Here is a 24511-nt window from a genome sequence, read left to right on the forward strand (position 1 = left end):
AAAGTCAATTCATGATGTGAGAAGTTTCCATGGATTAGCTTCATTTTATAGAAGGTTCATCAAGAACTTTAGTTCTGTTGCTGCCCCACTTACAGATTGCATAAAAGGAGATAAGTTCCAATGGATAGAACAAGCACAAAAAAGTTTTGACAACCTAAAACAACTTTTGACTAAAACACCAGTGCTAGCGCCACCCAACTTTGACCAGGTGTTCGAAGTAAGCTGTGACGCTTCTAATTCAGGAATTGGCGCGGTTCTATGTCAAGAAGGTCATCCTATAGCCTTCTTTAGTGAAAAGCTCAACAATGGTAAACTTAGATACTCAACATATGATAAAGATTTTTATGCCATTGTCCGAGCCTTGTAACATTGGAGTCATTACTTGTTGAATAAAGAATTTATTCTTTATTCTGATCATGAAGCCCTCAAGCATTTGAATTCTCAACAAAAGATCAATCGTAGGCATGCTGCTTGGAGTGAGTTTTTACAAGCTTATCCGTTCTTACTAAAACATAAGGCGGGAGTTCAAAATGTTGTTGCAGATGCACTTAGCAGGCGTCATACCCTACTTGCCACTATGCAAATGAAAGTCATTGGATTTGAGACAGTCAAGGAGTTATACAAAGATGATCCAAATTTTCAAAAGTTTTGGAATGCCACTGATTCACAATCCTCTCTGGACTACTACAGACATGAGGGATTTTTGTTCAAAGGAAAAACCTTGTGTTTTCCTCAGTGCTCTCTATGTGAAGCCATTATTTGGGAAGCCCATGATGGAGGATTAGCATGTCATTTTGGACGAGATAAGACTGTTGCTTTAATGAAAGAAAATTTCTATTAGCCAAGACTTCAAAGAGATGTCTACAAACATATTCAAAGATTATATGAAGTCTCGTCCGGTGCATGTAATTAAAGCAGGAATTGAAAGAGCAGATGGTAAGATGCTAAACATATATTTATAAGATATATTAAGAGATGGTAAGATACAAATCATACATATATAGTTTGTAGGAAATTAGTCACATTTTATACTGTCACATGTTACACGTTATCTCATACTTCAAAAACATTGTAAAGCACAAGACTCGCTACCCGTTACCTAAAATTTAATGAATAACTTAATGAATTGATCCATATAAACTGCAACTGGAAAACCGCAAGCAATCCCTATCCATGCGAAGGAATGTTGAGGACGCTCTTCTGGACCAATCACGGTGTTTCTAAAATGAATAGATATGACGAGAATAAATCAGAATTTAAACCATATTCGTAGTACTAAGTTAGCCATCAATCTAAATAAAAGGGATTAGGGACACTCACAGCTATGATGTGCTAGTAATAACAGTACAGTTTCTTAAGACTTCCATGCTTTGAAAGTTGGAATTCAAATTCATCTACGCATCTGCATCAAAAGCATTATAACTTACTAGGACAAAAACATGATAAATTGACACATTTCAATTTTCTATCATAAATTATCAAGTTCTACAGCCTCTCATATCACGACCATGTTGATCAATGCACATGAGCGTAAGAGTCTCATGCTGATATGGTGCAGTTCAGAATACATAACTTTTTTACTGAAAAACTAAACATTGTATGGAAATTGATATCTTCTTAAATAAAATCTTGTAAATAAGATAACCAAACTATTGATAAATTATCTACAATGACAATTGAAATTCTACATTCAAAACCATTTTTCTTTTATTCATTTGATGAAATTACACTTGATGTTTCAAAAACTTTCTTTTATTAGTTTCAAGAAAAATAGGTTAAGAAACATAGAACACATACAATTTTTTTCTTTCAAGCTTCTGAAAATCAATAACAAACATAATTCGATAAGCGTACAATTAAAACTCACGTTTCTTATGTCCTCTCCTCTTTGAGAATGTGACTTGTCTACTATTGGAATTCTCAATACTTTTCAGAGACCCATGTCAGAAGCAAGAAGAAGAATGAAGAACAAAAGGGGTTGGGACGAGCAAACGAGCAAGCATTTCATTTAAATTTCAACACCATATATATGGCGACAGAACCTGGAAATGGCAGCAAATTCTATCCATCAACATTCATGTTGCGAATTCGATGAAAATCACACCAATAACAAACTTGATGCGTGGAGCAAGGATAGTCAAACAACCGAAAAAAAGTGTATGGAAGTTATAAATACATGTCAAAAGTAAAAAACAACGGCGAGAAGAACACAAAGAAGAGAAGAACACAAAAGAATTTGTTGACCCAGTTCGGTCCAAATTGACCTAGTCTGGGGGAGATAGCAGCCCTCCGATCCACTATATGATGAGTATCGTTACAAAGAGAAATCAATGGGTTACAAGAATAAGTCTCCCGCCTAATTCTACCCAAAGTCCCAGCCTCTTCCCGTAACCAAGAGACTCAATCCTAATAGTGTTTCCCAAGGTGAATCAACCCACAAACCCTAGTGTTTGTTCCGAAGAGACAAGCTCTATACAAACCCTAGTTTTGTTGTTGCCTTTCTAAACCCTTGTTTCAGCCCCCTCTATCTCTCTCAAAGTTTAGCCTGATACAAGGTCTATATTTATAGTAAAAGTATAACTCATAAATTTGGAACAAATACCACACTGATACGTTTTTTTTTTCTCCTTCAGTGAAAGAATATTTGCATAAAAAATATAATATTCCCTTTCAAAATATATTTGCATCAAATCGTCCTTCATACGATACAAAAATATATTTATTGTCCATAAATATATTTTCAGCATAAAGTATATTTGAAACAAATCTTTTATATTTTTAGCAACAATATTCTTCTTCCATCAAATTTTGAGTCATACTACAACAATTCATAACACACAGAATTTCATTTCAATTTCAATTTGAAATACATAAAGCAGTATTTTGGTGACTCACCTTGATGTGATACTCATGTGATGATATTTCCGTTGATAAATATAAAGGGAATTCTAGCAATCTTACGCCACTCTTTCCCTTCCTTCCTCAGCAAACTTGCTGCCAATAACGGGCAATTATAGATATGCAGTACTTTAAGAGAGGAAGGCAACTTCCCCTCTTCTGGCAACGACTTGAGCTTCACTGCGCCAAGAATCTTACATTTTTGTAGGGACGTCAGATGTTGAAGCCACTTCCCATCCAAGCATTCTATATCTTCAAGAGAGATCGCTAAGGAAACGAGAGAAGTGGGTAGCAATGGAACTTCCATTTTCATCATCGCCTTCACAAGATCATCACCCATAATACTCAACATTGAAAGAGAAGTGAGACGTTCCCAAGTTGTATTCCACAAAATCCCTCCAACTCTGCATACACTCAGTTCTCGTAAACTGACAGGCAAATCATCTATGGCAAAATATTGCAGACTTGGAAGGTCACCAATTTTCACATTTTGAAGGATACCTAGAGTGTTTGTTGGTTCTGGAAGCGAACTAAGCTTCTTACACCCACTCACAATTAAATGTAGGAGGTTAGGAATGGGAAATCCACCCAGGGAAACTGACTCCAGTTCATCGCAATTCCTTATCTCGACAGTTCTAAGAAACAAGAGATTATGCTGCGATGTGTCTTCTGCAATTAATATCGATTTTAGATTTTTACAGTTAAGAATATGTAGAGTTTGGAGGAAAGGGAGAAAGCACAAGGTAAAAGATGTCATTGAATTACAACTATCGAATATTTCCAAATTCTCGAGTGACTTGTAACTGTGAAAGAACTCATAAGGAAGGAATTCAAGATTGCCACAATTCCATATTTTGAGAGAGTGTAAGGTTTTGGGAAGACCATCTCTCGGGAAGGACGTTAGAGATGAAATGTTGTGTAACGTCATCTTTCGAAGAGAACTTAGACATATCATCAATTTACTGAATACATCTGATGATGGGCTTGTAAATATGTTGTTGCTATGATCATCCGAATGTCTTGAATCCATCAATAGAGGACATTCTTGCAACACAAGTTCTCTTAGGGAAGGAAGGTTGTTGGATGTCATCCCTTTGAGTTTGGGGCAGTTGCAAAGTGACAAAAATGTAAGACTAGGAAGGTTTCCCGGTATATTTCCCTTGAGTTTTGGACATTTATATAGTGACAAATGTGCAAGACTAAGAAACTCTGTAGATGTACCTCCAATTAGCTTCCACTCCTCCCACTCTTGCATATCCCCAAACTGCAGAGTCTCCAAGGAGATAAATGGTTGAAACAAAGAAGAATTACTACTTCCATAGAGCTCGGTACCAAGTGTCTTTACCGAGTTCATCCCTTCAATACGGAGTTCTTTTAGATTACTTAATTGTCCAAGGGGTATGTTTCCTTTGAGTTTCGGACAATTTCACAGTGACAGACGTGTTAGACGAGGAAACTCAGTAGATGTACCTCCTGTCAACGTCCATTCATTCAACTCCAGTGTAACGCCCTCTCTAATTATTTGAATATTTTTAATGAGTTTAGAATACACTTATATGATTTGTATAATTTATATGATTTATTTTGATGAGTGATATTTTGTTATGATATATGTTGGTATTTATTAGTATAACATATATGTTATTTGGTTTAGAAATATAAATGTTATTTGATTTAAAAATATAAATGTTATTTGATTTAGAAATATATATGTTATTTGATTTAGAAATATAAATGTTATTTGATTTAAAAATATAAATGTTATTTGTTATAGAAATACATATGATTTGTTGCAGAAATAAATGTGATTTGTTATAGAAATAAATGTTATTTGTTGTAGAAATACACATGATTTGTTGTAGAAATATATGTTAATTTGTGTAGAGATATATGTTATTTTGTGTAGAAATATATGTTATCTGGTGTAGAAATATATTTCTTATTTGGTGTAGAAATATATATATGTTATAGAAATATATTTGTTATAGAGATATAATTGTTATTTGTTGTATAAATATTTTATATATATATTAGAATAGAATATTGAGATTTTGGTAGGCAATCTAATATATTTTTGTACTGAATAATATATTTTTGTACTTAATATGATATATTTTGGTACTCAATTGATATATTTAATTACTAGATCTAATAGGTGCATTACTTGTTTCTCACTTATTAGTTGTAAATTCTCTCTATAAATAGAGAACTCATACAGTGCATTCTACACACCGAAATTCACAGTTGATACTTCCTGTGCTTTTCTTCTCTTCTCCCTCTTTTGACTTGTGTTGACGAGTCTTTCTTCTTTTTCTACTCCTTTCTGTCCCTTCGGAATTAAAAGTGTTCTTAAGACTATAATCCCTCTTCGGTTTAATATCCTTTTAGATAAGAGAAAGCAGTAGAGTCCTTCGTCGATCAATCCAAAGGTAAGGGTGAGACTAACTTTGCAATTCTATTAAGTATGTGAATCAATGGTTAGGTTTAACATGATGTAGGATGAGTTTTTGAGGAATTGAAAAGTAGGTTAAAATTGTAGAATTAATAAACGGTGGAAACTTGTTAAAAAAATGTAGAAACTGTCCTTAGACCTTAGATAATGATTAAGATGATTTGATGATATTTATAATGTTATATAATTAGATATATATTGCATGAATTATGTTTAATGATTGAGATGTTGATGACGTGCATTTGTAATTGTTATATATGATGATTATCATTATTGATTGATGTTATTTTGTTGTTGTGATGAATATGATTTACTTTGATGATATGATTAATGAGAGAATATTATATACTGTGAATTAATGATTAAATGCATTAGTTGAAATATTATTGAATGATCAAGATGTTGAAATGAATTGTTATTAAGCTTGATATGAATTGATTATGCTGCAATTGTTGTTAAACTAAGTTGCATGAGTTGTTGTTGATTATCATTTGATATTGTTATATCCTGAGATGTTTATGTGTCGCCTATGTTGCTGTTGTTGGTTATGTGAAATATTTATATGCCTTATGTGGAAGATGTTTGATGTTTAAGTTGTTGATGTTTCACATTAATATTGTTATGTTGTGAATTGCAATTGATATATTGATATCTCTCTATTGTTGTGTGATTTGACTGTGCTACTGCTGTTATTTAACTAAGTGCATGATGTCTATATATATATATTATGAAATGATGACGTTTAGCTCCAAATTATTGGATGCATGATGATATATTGATTACGATGATTACGGTGTTTTGTTGTTAAGAGTCCATGCATAGCATTTCATTGAGCTTTGTCCTCACCACGATTAGGAGCTTTGTCCTCCGCACGTTTTAGGAGCTTTGTCCTCCGCACGATAAAAGTATATTAATACTTATGATGACGATTGGTACCACATGCATATAAGTGTCTAAGTTGCATTGTCACATATGTTGAGTCAAGGTCGTTGTTGATGAATTATCATCCATGAGTTGTTAAGTTGTCGATGAATTATCATCCATGAGTTTGTCGAGTTGTCTTCTACCCATGTGTTGTTAAAGAAGTACCTACGAAGATTATACGATGTGAATTATATGATGTTGACTAAAATATTGCTACGTTGTTTAAGATAATGATTATGATATTGTTAAGTTGTTATGATGTTGTGTATAATTGTTACTATTAAGTGATGAATATGTTGTTCTATATATGATTAATATTATTAAGTGAATATTATGTTATGTTATTGATGATGATCGAATGTTGTGATTACTTGGTAATTGTTTATCAAAGATGCTATGATGTTTAAGATGATATTGTTTAAGATGTTTATGTTGAAGATTTATGATGTTGACTTTGGTGTTAGTATGTGTTGATTATATTTTTATAAGATGATGAATATGTTGTTATTATAAGAAGATGAATATGTTGTTGTTATATTATTATATTATGAAGAGATGATGTATATATAATTATTATTATTATTAAGTGAATATCATGCTATGTTGTTGTTATATTATTCTATTATGACGAGATGATGTATATATAATTATTATTATTATTAAATGAATATCATGCTATGTTGTTGTTATATTATTATATTATGACGAGATGATGTATATATAATTATTATTATTATTATTAAGTGAATATCATGTTACGTTGTGGTTATATTATTATAAGAAGATGTTTATGTTATGATGTAGATAATTATTACTATTAATAAGAAATGATTATATTGTGTTGTTTTAAAGTTATTAGTGATGATGATATCTATGAGTTGTTAAAGTGTACTTGATGATGTTTATGTTAAATTGATAAGTTGTCTTTTATTAATGAATTGATAATGAGATATTTGATGAATAATTATTATTATGAATTAATGATGTTGTTATGTTGTATATGAATTAGGATTAAGATGTTGTCATGCTATATATGAACTATGAGTATGATGTGATGATCTATATTGTTATGACTTGGTTAATACGTGTTATATGATGATGTTATAATGTGGTGTATATGAAGTAAATGATAATTAGAAGTTGGTTTGATTATTAAGAATTATTACATGAAGAATTATTATTACTAATAGATGAAGTTATTTATGTTGTTAAATATAATTATTGAATTATATGCTTGATATTATTGTTTTGTGAAATCTCACCCCTTCTGCTTGAAAATGTTGCTCTTCGTATGAGTAACTTGCAGGTATTAATGATTAGTAGGAGTGGTGGCTCAAGTGTCTCTAGGTGTTCTGATACGTAACGGGATGGGAACTTTGTTATTGCTTTCTATTCCTTACGTATTGTTTTTGAAGAATTATGACTATGTTTTTAGAATGGATTTTTATGACATAATTGTAAAGAGGCCTTAGTGCCAAAGACTGGTTTTAGTTATTGAATAAATTCCGCTGCGAAGTATTAAAGATTTTGTTATTGAATTTTAAAGGATAAATAGTTATTTATTCAGTTTATGATTTTATGAAAAGAAGTGTAGCATTCCGTTTACGTGAATAACTTTGATTATTAAATGAAATTTTTATGTTGGGAAAACGGGGTGTTACAATTGGTATCAGAGCAGGTCGGTCCGTCCGGCCAAGTAGTTGAGTCGTGTCGAGTTTAGTAACAATTGTATTACTGTCTTTATGTTGTTTGATTGATTGTTGTTGTGTTTCTGATTAATAGTTATGTTTATTATGTGATCATGTTTGATTGACTAACTTTGATGTGGTTTATATATTTTGTTGAAGTTTCTATTTGGCTAAATATAGATTAAGATATTTAAGCAATAATTGAATTCATTACTTTTGTGCTTTGAATTTCGAGGACGAAATTCTTTTAAGGGGGGGAGAGTTGTAACGCCCTCTCTAATTATTTGAATATTTTTAATGAGTTTAGAATACACTTATATGATTTGTATAATTTATATGATTTATTTTGATGAGTGATATTTTGTTATGATATATGTTGGTATTTATTAGTATAACATATATGTTATTTGGTTTAGAAATATAAATGTTATTTGATTTAAAAATATAAATGTTATTTGATTTAGAAATATATATGTTATTTGATTTAGAAATATATATATGTTATTTGGTTTAGAAATATAAATGTTATTTGATTTAAAAATATAAATGTTATTTGTTATAGAAATACATATGATTTGTTGCAGAAATAAATGTGATTTGTTATAGAAATAAATGTTATTTGTTGTAGAAATACACATGATTTGTTGTAGAAATATATGTTAATTTGTGTAGAGATATATGTTATTTTGTGTAGAAATATATGTTATCTGGTGTAGAAATATATTTCTTATTTGGTGTAGAAATATATATATGTTATAGAAATATATTTGTTATAGAGATATAATTGTTATTTGTTGTATAAATATTTTATATATATATTAGAATAGAATATTGAGATTTTGGTAGGCAATCTAATATATTTTTGTACTGAATAATATATTTTTGTACTTAATATGATATATTTTGGTACTCAATTGATATATTTAATTACTAGATCTAATAGGTGCATTACTTGTTTCTCACTTATTAGTTGTAAATTCTCTCTATAAATAGAGAACTCATACAGTGCATTCTACACACCGAAATTCACAGTTGATACTTCCTGTGCTTTTCTTCTCTTCTCCCTCTTTTGACTTGTGTTGACGAGTCTTTCTTCTTTTTCTACTCCTTTCTGTCCCTTCGGAATTAAAAGTGTTCTTAAGACTATAATCCCTCTTCGGTTTAATATCCTTTTAGATAAGAGAAAGCAGTAGAGTCCTTCGTCGATCAATCCAAAGGTAAGGGTGAGACTAACTTTGCAATTCTATTAAGTATGTGAATCAATGGTTAGGTTTAACATGATGTAGGATGAGTTTTTGAGGAATTGAAAAGTAAGTTAAAATTGTAGAATTAATAAACGGTGGAAACTTGTTAAAAAAATGTAGAAACTGTCCTTAGACCTTAGATAATGATTAAGATGATTTGATGATATTTATAATGTTATATAATTAGATATATATTGCATGAATTATGTTTAATGATTGAGATGTTGATGACGTGCATTTGTAATTGTTATATATGATGATTATCATTATTGATTGATGTTATTTTGTTGTTGTGATGAATATGATTTACTTTGATGATATGATTAATGAGAGAATATTATATACTGTGAATTAATGATTAAATGCATTACTTGAAATATTATTGAATGATCAAGATGTTGAAATGAATTGTTATTAAGCTTGATATGAATTGATTATGCTGCAATTGTTGTTAAACTAAGTTGCATGAGTTGTTGTTGATTATCATTTGATATTGTTATATCCTGAGATGTTTATGTGTCGCCTATGTTGCTGTTGTTGGTTATGTGAAATATTTATATGCCTTATGTGGAAGATGTTTGATGTTTAAGTTGTTGATGCTTCACATTAATATTGTTATGTTGTGAATTGCAATTGATATATTGATATCTCTCTATTGTTGTGTGATTTGACTGTGCTACTGCTGTTATTTAACTAAGTGCATGATGTCTATATATATATATTATGAAATGATGACGTTTAGCTCCAAATTATTGGATGCATGATGATATATTGATTACGATGATTACGGTGTTTTGTTGTTAAGAGTCCATGCATAGCATTTCATTGAGCTTTGTCCTCACCACGATTAGGAGCTTTGTCCTCCGCACGTTTTAGGAGCTTTGTCCTCCGCACGATAAAAGTATATTAATACTTATGATGACGATTGGTACCACATGCATATAAGTGTCTAAGTTGCATTGTCACATATGTTGAGTCAAGGTCGTTGTTGATGAATTATCATCCATGAGTTGTTAAGTTGTCGATGAATTATCATCCATGAGTTTGTCGAGTTGTCTTCTACCCATGTGTTGTTAAAGAAGTACCTACGAAGATTATACGATGTGAATTATATGATGTTGACTAAAATATTGCTACGTTGTTTAAGATAATGATTATGATATTGTTAAGTTGTTATGATGTTGTGTATAATTGTTACTATTAAGTGATGAATATGTTGTTCTATATATGATTAATATTATTAAGTGAATATTATGTTATGTTATTGATGATGATCGAATGTTGTGATTACTTGGTAATTGTTTATCAAAGATGCTATGATGTTTAAGATGATATTGTTTAAGATGTTTATGTTGAAGATTTATGATGTTGACTTTGGTGTTAGTATGTGTTGATTATATTTTTATAAGATGATGAATATGTTGTTATTATAAGAAGATGAATATGTTGTTGTTATATTATTATATTATGAAGAGATGATGTATATATAATTATTATTATTATTAAGTGAATATCATGCTATGTTGTTGTTATATTATTCTATTATGACGAGATGATGTATATATTATTATTATTATTATTAAATGAATATCATGCTATGTTGTTGTTATATTATTATATTATGACGAGATGATGTATATATAATTATTATTATTATTAAGTGAATATCATGTTACGTTGTGGTTATATTATTATAAGAAGATGTTTATGTTATGATGTAGATAATTATTACTATTAATAAGAGATGATTATATTGTGTTGTTTTAAAGTTATTAGTGATGATGATATCTATGAGTTGTTAAAGTGTACTTGATGATGTTTATGTTAAATTGATAAGTTGTCTTTTATTAATGAATTGATAATGAGATATTTGATGAATAATTATTATTATGAATTAATGATGTTGTTATGTTGTATATGAATTAGGATTAAGATGTTGTCATGCTATATATGAACTATGAGTATGATGTGATGATCTATATTGTTATGACTTGGTTAATACGTGTTATATGATGATGTTATAATGTGGTGTATATGAAGTAAATGATAATTAGAAGTTGGTTTGATTATTAAGAATTATTACATGAAGAATTATTATTACTAATAGATGAAGTTATTTATGTTGTTAAATATAATTATTGAATTATATGCTTGATATTATTGTTTTGTGAAATCTCACCCCTTCTGCTTGAAAATGTTGCTCTTCGTATGAGTAACTTGCAGGTATTAATGATTAGTAGGAGTGGTGGCTCAAGTGTCTCTAGGTGTTCTGATACGTAACGGGATGGGAACTTTGTTATTGCTTTCTATTCCTTACGTATTGTTTTTGAAGAATTATGACTATGTTTTTAGAATGGATTTTTATGACATAATTGTAAAGAGGCCTTAGTGCCAAAGACTGGTTTTAGTTATTGAATAAATTCCGCTGCGAAGTATTAAAGATTTTGTTATTGAATTTTAAAGGATAAATAGTTATTTATTCAGTTTATGATTTTATGAAAAGAAGTGTAGCATTCCGTTTACGTGAATAACTTTGATTATTAAATGAAATTTTTATGTTGGGAAAACGGGGTGTTACAAGCATTGCACAAAATTCAAGAGTCTCTAATAAAGGAAATGGCTGAAACAAAGGATAATTACTACTTCCATAGAACTCAATACCAATACTCTTGACTGATTTCATCTCGTGAATAAAGAGCTTTTTAAGATTACCTAATTGCCCAAGGGGTGGCAACCATGAACAATTTCCACAATGTGATATCTTCAAATACACCATGTTGCCAAATAAAGAACCACCCAACCAATTTGGAAAGTTGTTTCCACCATAGCCAATGATGGTTAGTTTCTTCAAATTTGGCGATGGATGCAACTGTTCAAATACAACACTTTGTATTTGTAAATTTGAAGGAGTATCGTTATGCCATTTTAGTACCAGCTCTTTATTTTGATTTTTCATCACCAAATTTGCTAGAAAAACATCGGATGGGTCAATTACATTTTGAAGTTCATAGATGAAAAGGCTTCCATGGGAATATTTTACCATATCTGCAATCTCCAATCCAACGTCATGAACATTGACAAGAAATCCCGACAAGGTTTGGAGGTTTTCTAGTTTGGATATTTGCACAGGAATTTCCTTCAGTCGAGTGCCTCTGATGTCAAGGTGGCGTAGATTCACTAATTTCCCCAAGTCTTTCGGTAATTCAGTGAGAATATAGGAAAATGACAGCAATAAGGTCTGTAGATTGCAAAGCTTGCATGTTTCAGAAGGCAACCTTTGAATACTAGTGCGAGAGACATTTAAGTATCGCAGGTATATCAAATTTCCAATAGAGTTGGGCAACTTAGTGATATTCCTGTGTAATTTGATAGAGACAACACACGTAACTGTTTCATTTGTGGCAGCAAGTCACAAACTAACTTCCTCGACAAAAAATTGTTACATGAGAACCTTGTTAGATGTGATGGCAAGGCTAGGATTGTTCGTAAACCTTTTAATGCTTGCAACTTGTCAAATTTATCGTATGAATCATATTCCCCTATATTGTATGACAAATGACGTACCCTTTCATTTGGCTTCTGTTCATCCAACTTAATACAATATGGAGATGAAACTGTCATAGCCAAATCATTGACAAGGTCATGCATCTCAAAGTTTACGACCAGATCATCACCGGACCTTTGATGTATCAGACACCTCGACACTAGTTCATCAAAGTATTCTTCGGCTGCTTTTTCCCAACTTTTCTCACTTTGAGGCTGAGGTACTAAACCTTCTGCAATCCACAACTGAACGACCATATTTTTCTCTAAAATTGAGTTCTTCGGAAAAATTGAACAGTAAGCAAAGCATCTTTTTAAAGGAGCAGGAAGATAACGATAGCTCAATATCAGAGATGGTTGCAACTCATCAGTTGTCAATTCCCATATATTACTTTTTAATACATCGTTCCAGTAATCTTGTGATAATTTGGTGCGAAGAAGACCTCCTATTGCCATTGCAGCTAATGGTAAACCATCACATTTTTTGGCAATTTCTCTGCCAATTTTGTTTAGATTGGATCTTTGTTAGTAGTTACTTGATAGAAATGCATTTCTGGAAAGCAAAGACCAACAATCATCTCATTGAAGAGGTTCCAATTTGTGGATTGGAAGAAATGTTTGCATGGTTGCTGCTACTCTTTCATTTCTTGTTGTGATGATGATCCTACTCCCTATTTCCCCAACACTAAAGATGTCGGCCAAATTATTCCAGCAGTCAACATAGTTTCCATACCATATGTCATCCAGTACAAGCAAAAACTTTGTATTGCTTAAACATTGTTGCAATTTCACTTGTAGAATATTCAGGTCATCAGTGTCATTTCTTTTTGAAGTGACGGATTCAAGAATGGTTTTAGTGACGATGACAACATCAAAATCCTTTGAGATATGTGCCCACCCTCTTACCTCAAATTTCTGCTTCACATCATGGTCATTGTAAAGGATTTTAGCTAGTGTTGTTTTTCCTAGCCCTCCCATCCCCACAATGGAAATCACTCCTATTTTACGCCCACAATCACTAACATCCTCTGCAAGAAGAAACTCTTTCAGTTTCTTTTTGTCATCATCTCTGCCATAAATAGCAGATTCATCCCCCACAACAGAACTTGTAGGAGTTCCATGCCAAACACTGTTGGAAACACCTTCTTTTAAACCAAGATTCTGGTTTCTCAAATGTTCTAATCTTTCAAGTAACTTTTGCAATTTAGAATTCATCTTTCTATTAAACCTTTTGAAACGAGAAGAGAGTTTTTTGAGTACCTTAGCAGATTGGGTTTCATACTCAGCTTCCACTTTACACCGCAATGACTCAGTGTTGATTTCGTCAAACAAATCTTCTGCTTCAAAGACAGCATCTTGCAGCATATTCAACCACTCCTTGACAGCAGGATTAGTGATCTGTTTCTCCTCAGCATCATTCAGTACAGCTTGAAGACTCAGCAGTGTTATCTTCAGCTTTTCCAACAGTGCAACGTCAAGCTTCATGCTCCAAAAGAAGTCAATGAATTCACTAGAAACCATCTTTTGCAACAATAGTTTCACAGAAGCTGAAAGAAGTGCTTCTCCCACAACAGTTGCCATAACTTAGTTCACAAGTAAGAATAGAATAGTTTCAGAAATCAGTGTAAAAGAAAATGGAATGTAACAAGAGTTATCAAGTTGTTGCAGCGTGGAAGAAAATGCTACAGAAGTTTGTGGATTGAGTGGTGAATTGTTTGTGGCCACTAACATCTACTTCCTATTGTCAACAATAATAATGTGCAAACAAATATCTTGTTTGTCTTCCCTCAAAAATAAAAAATATCTTGTTTGTTTCAATGCAATTAAGAAAAAGTACACTGTTCACATTTTGAAAGGGAGAAAGTCTTACTTCATCACAAGCGCAAATAAAAAGTACTAAGGCATACATGCATAGATGAGAAAAATTAAAAGATAAAAGTAAAAGATGATGTGAATAATTTACTTCTCTCTATTAACTTTTTTTAATTGTGTGTACCCGAGTGTTTTTCATTTAGGTTTGTGTCCATAGAAGAGTTGCTCTTTGAAAGGCTATCTTGATAAATGGAGATTTTTTTTTTGGTATCATGATACACTCAACGCAAAAGATAATTAAAAATTTAAATATAATTTAAAATAATTAAATATAAGAGGAATTATTATTTTTAGCTATAAATACATATATATAAAATATAAAAAAAAAAGGATATACATCAAATGATTGGAAGTAATAAAACTCTATGGTGAGTGTTCACATTGAAAAATAAGTTTTTTTTTTTTTAATGATTAGACTTTTTATTAAATAAACGATTGGGTTGATAATATGACCTCTCTTTAATTCCAAATCGTGCCATGCATGTATTTAAATTTAAATTTAAATTTCTCTTTCATGGTTCAGATAAATGTTTTTTTTTTATCTTATACGTTAATATGTTATAAGTGCGAAGTTTTTATCATTGATTAACAACGATTAATCTTTACATTGATCTTATCTTTTTGACGGTGTTTGGGGTTTGAATCCCGACCTTGTGTCCTTATAAAGTGTTGGAACACTAGTGTATATTGGCAAAAACTTGGAGTATACTAGTTGTTATGAGGAAACATTGGAATGTAAACACAATGATGAAGAAACTAGTGTAAAGTGTGAATTGAAAATTTTATGTCCCACATTGGGTAGATCACACACTCTAGTAGTGTTTATATATGTGGGAAATCACTTCCAAGGGTGTGCCCTTGGGGTACCCACTTTTGTGAACGGAGTGAGCTCTAGCCAAAAATTATATAAGCCACGCCCGACGACAACGCCGCCGTCCGACCAGGCTGGGCCTTAAAGAAACATATTTTTTGGCGCTCAGAAAATGAAAAATAATTTTTTATGGACCAAGTCCCACGCACGGTTGGGTTTGCCGGGTCGGCGGAGAAAACGAGGTCGAAACCTCTCTATAAATAGAGAGCTCGGGAATGGGATTCTTCACTCCAAAACCGAGAATCGAATCCTCTTCTTTGGTTTTCTCCCCTTCTCATCTCCCTCGGTTTGTGTTGACGAACCGTTCTTTTCTTCCCTCCTTCTTTGGTTTCTCGAGTGGTCTATGAACCATATTACAGTGGTTTTTCGAATTTTCGAAACCATACTGAGGTGTTATTCTCGAGCGATTTCTGGCAGTGCAGCCTTTAATCGTACAGTTTGAATCTGGGCTGTTTTATCCTGGAGACAGCGCGGTTGCTAGTCTACCTTGCACAACTTAGGTAGTGCCGCGAAATGTCTTAACGAAAGCGACCTGGTCGTGACTCACCCCAGTAATATTTTCGAAGCTCCGTCGTAATTTTTTAAATCCAAAACAACATAAAGTGAGTTCTCTCTTTTCAACTTAATTTCTAAGGGTTATGGATGAAACTCTTGCCCAATTTGTTTAAGAAAATTGCTTTTCTGATATAGAAAACTTCACAATGACACAAGTAATTTACATAATTGCCCCCGGCGGCAGTTAACCGCCGTTCAATAATACGCCGGCCGTTAACACCCGCTGGAACCAGCGGCAGTTAACAGAATCAATGCAGTCTGCATTGGTTTTTTTCCAGAAAAGTTGTCGTGTTTTATCTATAATTTCAAACGGCAATTCCGAAGGAAATCAAACCGAAACAACAACATCCAACAATCACAAACATCAATATTTCATAGTTTATCAATTATTCGGTAACATTACACAAAACCGATAATGCGTTAACGTTTCACAATTGTTTGAAATCCGTCAAATTTTCCACATTATGCAACACATTACACGTAATGTACATTAATTACTAATAAATGCGAAACTCAAATATATTGATATATATATATATATATATATATATATATATAGTTAAAGGTTAGTTACATATCACCCAAAAAATTGGTCATTACATTATATATCCCAAAAAATACGTTGGCGCGTATCGACCAAAAAACGGATTAACACCGACCAAAAAAGTGTCATATTTCATCTAACAAAAGCAAATCATCTAAATGTTCCAGAACATCTTCAAATTCTTCGTTTTCTTTAACCGGAGTGTCATCAAACATAATTGGATTGTCTTTATTTGTTGGTTTTTTAGGTGGAACCGGTCTCTCTTTGTCCTTAATCTCCATGAGTGCTCGCAAACGATCGTGTTGATCCAAGAATTCATAATCCCATGTTTTTGCCTCATCGCTCCTATGATTTCTCCACTCCGTGGATGATGGAGGTAATGGACGACCATCTTTCAATGAAAGAATGACAAAATGATTTGGGATTAAACCAAGGAAAATCATGTTGCTTTTCGGATTAACCGGAGGCGCACCTCTAAGTGGGAAAAAAGTCTCGGAGACTCCAATATCAAGGATAGTCATCTCCACCACCGGCCTATTGTAACAAGATGCAACGATGTGTCCCATATCCGGCAATGTCAACCATTTGTCGGGAGGTGCAAAGCTACTAGGATTTTTGGGAGGATGCAATCCATCCAAAATGTACTTGTAACGGTCCGCGCTCGCATATACCTCGATGTATTTATTTCTATGCTCTTTCAAATCTTTAATAAGTGCTCTCCGCACCATAACACGACTTTCTTCTGTCAAACCCACACGTTCGGCAATAGCCCTAAACCCACAATGTCCGTCAGCAATAACATCCACAATTCCCTCAATGTATGGTCTCATGAATTTTGGCATGTAATACATAGGATTCGATGGATCATAATTTCTTGAAACCAAGCTAGGCTTAGGAACTGGAACCGGAGAAATGCCAATGCGATCACCTTTTCTTTTAGGTCGTGAAGATTTTTTTCGTGGTGAAGATTGACTTTCCGGATGTTGAGAATCAATAGTCTCCCACTTAGATGGGATCCTACATGTAGTTTTGATTTTTTTTTGGAGCTCCTTTGGTTGGCACCTTTTTTGGAGGCGGTGACAACATTGTGGTCTCGGAAAACGCTAACAACCGCATACCCTCTTTGATTTCTAGTTTCATTTGGAACGGAACTCTTTCAAGACGTTCTTGGATATCACGCCACTCCTCCGCGACCGAAAAGAAATCTTCATTACTTTCTTCTTCACCCATATACAACTTATGTAAATGCGAGTGTATCTCATCCAATCGAATGGGCTTGTTGTGACGGATTTTCATAGCAATGAAGCATGCACAAGGTAGGCCATACGACGTCCTTTGAACACAACCGTAATTTTCTTCTCGATGCACAAGGTTTTCCTAGCACGCGCTTCTTCCACAAAAATAAAGTTCATGACTTGTCTAGACATGTGACCCCCCAACCCGGAGTACAAAGTGACATCTTTGTACCTATGTTCCAAGACCGTAACGCTCCTACCAAACGATGATTATATCTCCCCAAATTGGTTTGCCAACATCTCATCTATTTTATGCCAACAAGTACCCAAATCACCTTTCGAGGTGAACAAATATTCCTTCACCACAACATGAGCTCCTTCATATTTTTTTGTGGTCCTACACCCAAGATGTAGCACAAGGTCCGTCCATGCCCTCACTAGTTTGTCATTAAAAGGCTTCAAAATGGTAGTTTCAACATATTCAAGAAACTTTGGATGATCCTTACAAGCATCTTGGAATTCCACTAGATTACCCGCATATAACTCTTGATTAGGAGATTCAACCAATTTTTCCCATGCATCAAATATGGTATCAACTAACTTATTATGACTCTCCTCGTCGACAATCTTCTTTTGCCCATCCACCACAACAACATTTTGTTTAACTTTGCAATCGGTGATGATTCTTGATCTAACATTTTTGCCAACATGGAAATAACAAAGTATTGCACTACTATCGGGGAGAACATTTGTTACGGCCTTCATCATACTCGGGTCCCTGTCGGTCACTACCACCTTAGGCATATCACTATTTGGTTCAAGAAGTTTAAGCAACATTTGCAAAGCCCAAGTAAAGTTATCCTCCTTCTCCGACGTCATAAATACAAAACCAACCGAATATGTCAAATAGGTTAATGTGACTCCAACTATTTCAAAGAATGTCATTCTATACAAGTTGGTTTTGTACGTGGAATCCATTATCAAAACGGTCGGAAAAGTGTTAAACAACTTTACCGATGTTGGATGAGTCCAAAATATGTCTTGAACGGTTTGACTTTCCTTTCTTTCTCTTACGTAATAAACATATCCATTATCTTCCAACTTTGAGATTAGATATTGCATCTCCGTCAAGTCACCCATTTTTGCCTTTTTGAATTTATGACGTTCATTGTAGACTTGTTTGATATTTGTCATGGACTCTTTCCTTTTCTTCTTCAAATTTGTCAAAATATTTTTTGGTTTCACCGAAGAATCGGTCAAGTCATGTACAATCTTCTTGTCGTCCTCCGTTAATCTTCCGTCAAGAGGTGCCCTGCTACATACGGCACCATCTCATGGTTGTGAACACCATTAAGAATAGCCAATTTCCAAGCATTGTCTTCCCTAACGATATATCCACGCACCTTGAACAAACACCCACATTTTCTTGTTCCCGTTGCTTCATGCTTCACTTTTCTCTTCGGTACTTTGTGCTCGCCGCTCCGTTCACAAACCAACTCCAACATAGCATTTCTACCTTCACAAGATCTTCTAATGATAACCGTAAATCCAGCCCTATTTGCTTGTCGACGGACCCAACCGAGCAATTCGTCTTTATCTTTCCATGTGTCTCATGTCGAAAATAAATGAGCCGTGTCCACTTCGTTGTCACGAAGTTTCCACACATCGGAATTGACGCTTGAAGCCTCAACTTTAACGGAAGCTTCGACCTTAGCAGGAGCTTCAACCTTAATGGAATCGACAACTATAGGTTTTCGATCACCCGGATCATCACCCGTTTTCTCAACCTTATCTATAAATAAACAACATACAATTACTAAACTAATTAATAAGCATGTATCTAACATCATATAATAACATAAACAAACAAAAGAAAGAAAAAAAATTGAAAACAAATTTTGGGCAGTAGCTACTGCCATTTGAAAATTTTGAAAATTTTCTAAGTTACCGGCGGCAGTTAACAGCCGCTCACACCCAGCGGTAGTTAACTACCGCTACAGCTCGTGACAGTACAAAAAAAAAACCAGAAAAATCAATCAAATGTAATGGATTTTAACGTTGTAATACCTGTTCTTTGATGCATATTGTGTGTAGAAACGTCCTAGCAATCGATCAACAATGATTTGGAAGCAAGATTTTGACCAAAAAAAATTTGAAATGGGATTTTTTTGGGTATGGTATTGGTGAGGTAAGGTGATGAGTGAATAAGAGAGGTAGGGATTTTCTGGTTTTGGGGGGAAAAAGCAACGTCAGTTAACAACCGCTGAGTCCAACGGTAGTTACGTGTCGGCGGTTCTTCCAACGGTAGTTAACTACCGCTGGGGACATAAACGTATTTTACTTATGTCTTTAATTTATGAAGTTTTGTATGTCAAAAAAGCAATTTTCTTTGTTTAAAGGGTCTAAATCTCTTAGATTGCATTATTGGTCTGAGACCTTTTTAAAATATTACCATAAGATTTGATATTTTACAAAATTAAAATTAAAATTTTAATATCGAGAGGCTGGCAAACTTATTTCTATCATGTGTCATGAAAGTTTATTATTTCATATTTTCAATGGAAAATTATTTGATGCAATTTGAAACTTATTAAATAAAAAAAATTACATGGCTATAAAATTATCCACTAAATCCTCAACTATAATAATAGCATAATCAATCAGAGCTGCTGAAACTTATTTTTTTTTTAACTATGATTTTCTTACACCATCTTTTTTTTTCTTTTTTTTGTCACATCGTATCGTCAACTATAATAATAGCATAATCAATCAGAGCTTATGAAACTAGAAAGTTAATTTATTTTTTTGAGTACCTCAAATACAATGTTTATGGCTATAAAATTATCCACTAAATCCGTCACTTCAACAAATGAGTGTATGGTGCCATATTAGTGCTATACACATAAAACACAACATTCATAGATTCGAGTTCAAACAAAACCATATCAGTGCTATACACATTACACACAACATTCATACATTCAAGTTAAGTAGTAAACTCTGTAGATGTACCTCCAATTAGCTTCCATTCCTCCCACTCTTGCATATCTCTAAACTGTAAAGTCTCCAAAGAGAGAAATGGTTGAAACAAAGGAGAATTACTACTTCCTTACAACTCACTACCAAGTGTCTTTACTGAGTTCATCCCTTCAATACGGAGTTCCTTTAAATTACTTAATTGTCCAAGGGGTATGTTTCCTTTGAGTCTTGGACAATTTCGCAGTGACAGCCGTGTTAGACGAGGAAACTCTGCAGATGTACCTCCTGTCAACGTCCATTTATTCCACTCCAGCATTGCATGAAATTCAAGAATCTCCAATAAAGGAAATAATTGAAACAAAGGAGAACCACTTCCATAGAACTCAGTAGAGTTTTTAGATTACCTAATTGCCCAAGGGGTGGAAACCATGAACAATTTCCACAATATATATGTGTAAATTGGTAGGTCACCTATATATGTGTAAATTGGATTGTCAGTGTATCTGCGGCTATTGGTATTATAGAAATAGAAATGTTTTATTTTGAGTTGTACAAACATCTAGTTAATTCATTTTGAGATTCCTGTTGATAAATACAAGTTTATAAACCAAGATTCATATTTGGAAACATTATTGTGAATCAAAAGTTAGTTAGAAATTGCTTATTTATTATTTGTCATGAGACTTTCCAAACTATAAGATATTAGTCTGAGCGCCGGCTCCGATTAGAATTTGGGTCGTTACAGGTCATCTATGTGTTACACTGTTGCTACGTATAACGTTCTTGCGTCTACACATTGGAACAAAACCGCCGATGTGAACACAGCATAGCATAGGAATCTCAGCCTCTCATGCCTAACAACTATTAAAAAAGTATTACATTGATAAATCCAAATTGGAGTATTATTCCAATAGTAAAAGAATATCCTTGTAAATAATATTGTTACCAATTAGTCTTTTACGAACGATCCATGCAAGCTAGCTGTAATTTCATTGTATTTTGAATAATAACATCTAAGTGTTGTTGTTAGTGACTCAAAAAATTCAAAGTGGAGAATAGTACTATCATATCTAATTCTTCTTGCAAATTTTAAGAAACTTTATTATGGCGTCTCTTTCTCTTTTAGGAGGAGCACTTATTGCAGCTTCTGTGAAAATATTGTTGGATAAGATTGTTGCTGGTGAATTCATTGACTTCGTTCAGAGCTGGAAGCTTGACGTTACGCTGTTGGAAAAGCTGAAAATAACACTGCTGAGTCTTCAAGCTGTACTACATGATGCTGAGGACAAACAGATCACCAACCCTAATGTCAAGGAGTGGCTGCATAGGCTGCAAGGTGCTGTATTTGAAGCCGAAGATTTGTTTGACCAAATCAACACCAAGGCATTGAAATGCAAAGTGGAACCTGATCAGGTCCGGAAAAAATTTTCTTCTCCTTTCAGAAAGTTTAATAGAAAGATCAATTCTAAACTGCAAAAATTATTTGAAACATTAGAACTTTTGAGAAACCAGAATCTTGGCTTGAAAGAAGGTGTTTCCAGCAGTGTTTGGTATGTAACTCCGACAACTTCTGTTCCGGTAGATGAATCTGCTATTTATGGCAGAGATGATGACAATAAGAAACTTGTGCTCTACCGTGTTTGATTGTTGAGGCACAAGGCAAGCAGCTGTGTAGTGTATCTTGTTTGATATGTTAATAGCAAAATAATACAAAATTTACTTTAATAATTTTTATGGTGTGAAATGTTTGATTTTCGTAAAGATTATAAAACAAGATTTTGAAACTTTTCAACTATTTTATTTATTATTATAATATTATTAACACACTAGCAATATAAATTTATTAATCATATATATATATATATATATATATATATATATATATATATATATTCGTGTTTATTTATATGTTAAACTACATCTTAGGATATATTTATCAAGAAAAACTACTTATATTCCTAAAATTTCAAATAATTAACAATTGACATGACAACAATAGAAGAACGCAGTACAACTTTATATTTTGAGAATTCCTAAAAAAAAAAAAAACTTTATATTTTGAGAAGAAAGAGAAAAAAATTAATAACAAAGAGTATGGTGCTATATCTCGCGAGAGACAATATCACGAATAGACCATGAAAGCAATTTTATGCAATATATACTTCTATAAACTGTTTGGTTATATGGTTTCTTTTATTTATATTAGAAATCAGAAATGCACCGTGTAACAATAATCTTTTGTCTTCTGAGTTTAGCTTGATATGAACAATGTATAATCTATGTAAGATTTGGGGTTCAAACCCCGGCCATCACAAGAACAAAAAAAATAACCTCTTGCCACCACCACTAACCCCAACACAACTTGCCCACTGCTAGTGGCGGAGCTAGAAAAAAATATTTGGATGGGCCAATTTTTGTAATGTGTGTAAATTTAAATTTTTTATTAGTTAATTCGAGTGACTACAAATTTTTATGAGTTTAATTATAGTGCAATGACAGTGTAAAAACATATTACACACTCAACCAATAGCATTTTTCCATGTCATTTTCTCATTACAATTTGTTTTTTTTTTTTAACAAAAAACATAGATAGTGGCATCCTTCTCACGTTGACGGTAACCAACATTGAACGATACTGTTACACACCCTCCACACCTGGTCGTTATTGCTTCATTATTTGTTTGAATCATTTTTGCAAATCTAATTACATTTTTATGAAAACTAATTGATTGAAGGTGTGGTTAGAGATATATATATTAGCCATTAAAATGGAGAAATATTCATTGTAGAACACTCTTGGATGGTGCAATCGTCCATTTTTTTGGGCACAAACAATCATCCCATGATAATTATAATACAAAAGCAATGTTAATTTGAATGCATAAGCAATGCACTAATACGGCTAAAAACAACGTCGGAAGAGAAGACGGTCAAAGAGTTTAATAAATAATTAATTTTATTCAATTAACCAATTTTAAAATAAATCACGTGGCAGAATACAATTGGTTAAGTGTGTAATATGTCTTTACACTGTCAGTGCACTATAATTAAATTCAATTTTTATTGTCTATGGAACATGATTAATACCAATGTTTTAAATATATTTTAACATAAATATTATATAATTATTATTATATTACACATGTGCTTTTAATTGTAAAAAGAATGTGATTTATTCACACTTATTGTTTTTATTTATTTAGGAATTCACACTTATTGTTGATGGAGGCTATAGCATTAGATATATTTTGTTAAAAGCAATTGTTTTAATTTAATTGTTTTACTACATCCCTGTAAATTAAAATTGGCCCAAATTATATGGACGATTATCATATTTAAGCCTATTTTTAAGTGTACCAGCATGCGTTCCAACCCCTTGAGGGTCTTTTTGACAAAAATTATTAAAAAACAAAAAAGTATAAGAAATTAAGAAAACAGCTAAGGGGGGTCGAACTTGGAACACACTACACAATTAGGATTCATAGCGCAAGATAATATATATATATATAGGTTTTGCTAGAAGCCATCAATGAAGGTGTCTTTTAACAAGTTATTCTATGAGCATTTGCTAAAAGACATCAATTAATTTTTATGAATGTATCTTTTAGCAAAGTTATAATTAAAAAGTGGAAATCACACCTTGAGGTGTGGATTACTAAAAGACACCTTCATGGATGGCTTCTAGCAAAACCTATACCCATATATA

General features: G+C 32.7%; 3 protein-coding genes across 3 annotated transcripts; all 3 read right to left on the minus strand.

Annotated features, from left to right (window-relative positions):
* Positions 1-2908: 2908 nt before the first annotated feature.
* LOC11420595 (putative disease resistance protein At3g14460) lies at positions 2909-4252 on the minus strand. Its single transcript, XM_003598452.1, has one exon. It carries the CDS (start codon positions 4250-4252, stop codon positions 2909-2911), a length of 1344 nt encoding a protein of 447 aa, XP_003598500.1.
* An 8247-nt stretch (positions 4253-12499) lies between these two features.
* LOC120579428 (putative disease resistance RPP13-like protein 1) lies at positions 12500-13238 on the minus strand. The gene has a single exon (XM_039831571.1). The coding sequence runs from the start codon at positions 13203-13205 to the stop codon at positions 12525-12527; it is 681 nt and encodes a 226-aa protein (XP_039687505.1). The 5' UTR covers positions 13206-13238; the 3' UTR covers positions 12500-12524.
* Positions 13239-13296: 58 nt separating this feature from the next.
* LOC11424870 (putative disease resistance RPP13-like protein 1) lies at positions 13297-14346 on the minus strand. Its single transcript, XM_039831572.1, has one exon. The coding sequence runs from the start codon at positions 14328-14330 to the stop codon at positions 13329-13331; it is 1002 nt and encodes a 333-aa protein (XP_039687506.1). The 5' UTR covers positions 14331-14346; the 3' UTR covers positions 13297-13328.
* Between the last annotated feature and the right edge of the window lie 10165 nt (positions 14347-24511).

Source organism: Medicago truncatula, chromosome 3 (assembly GCF_003473485.1).
Source record: "Medicago truncatula cultivar Jemalong A17 chromosome 3, MtrunA17r5.0-ANR, whole genome shotgun sequence".
In the NCBI taxonomy this organism is placed as follows: Eukaryota; Viridiplantae; Streptophyta; class Magnoliopsida; order Fabales; family Fabaceae; genus Medicago; species Medicago truncatula.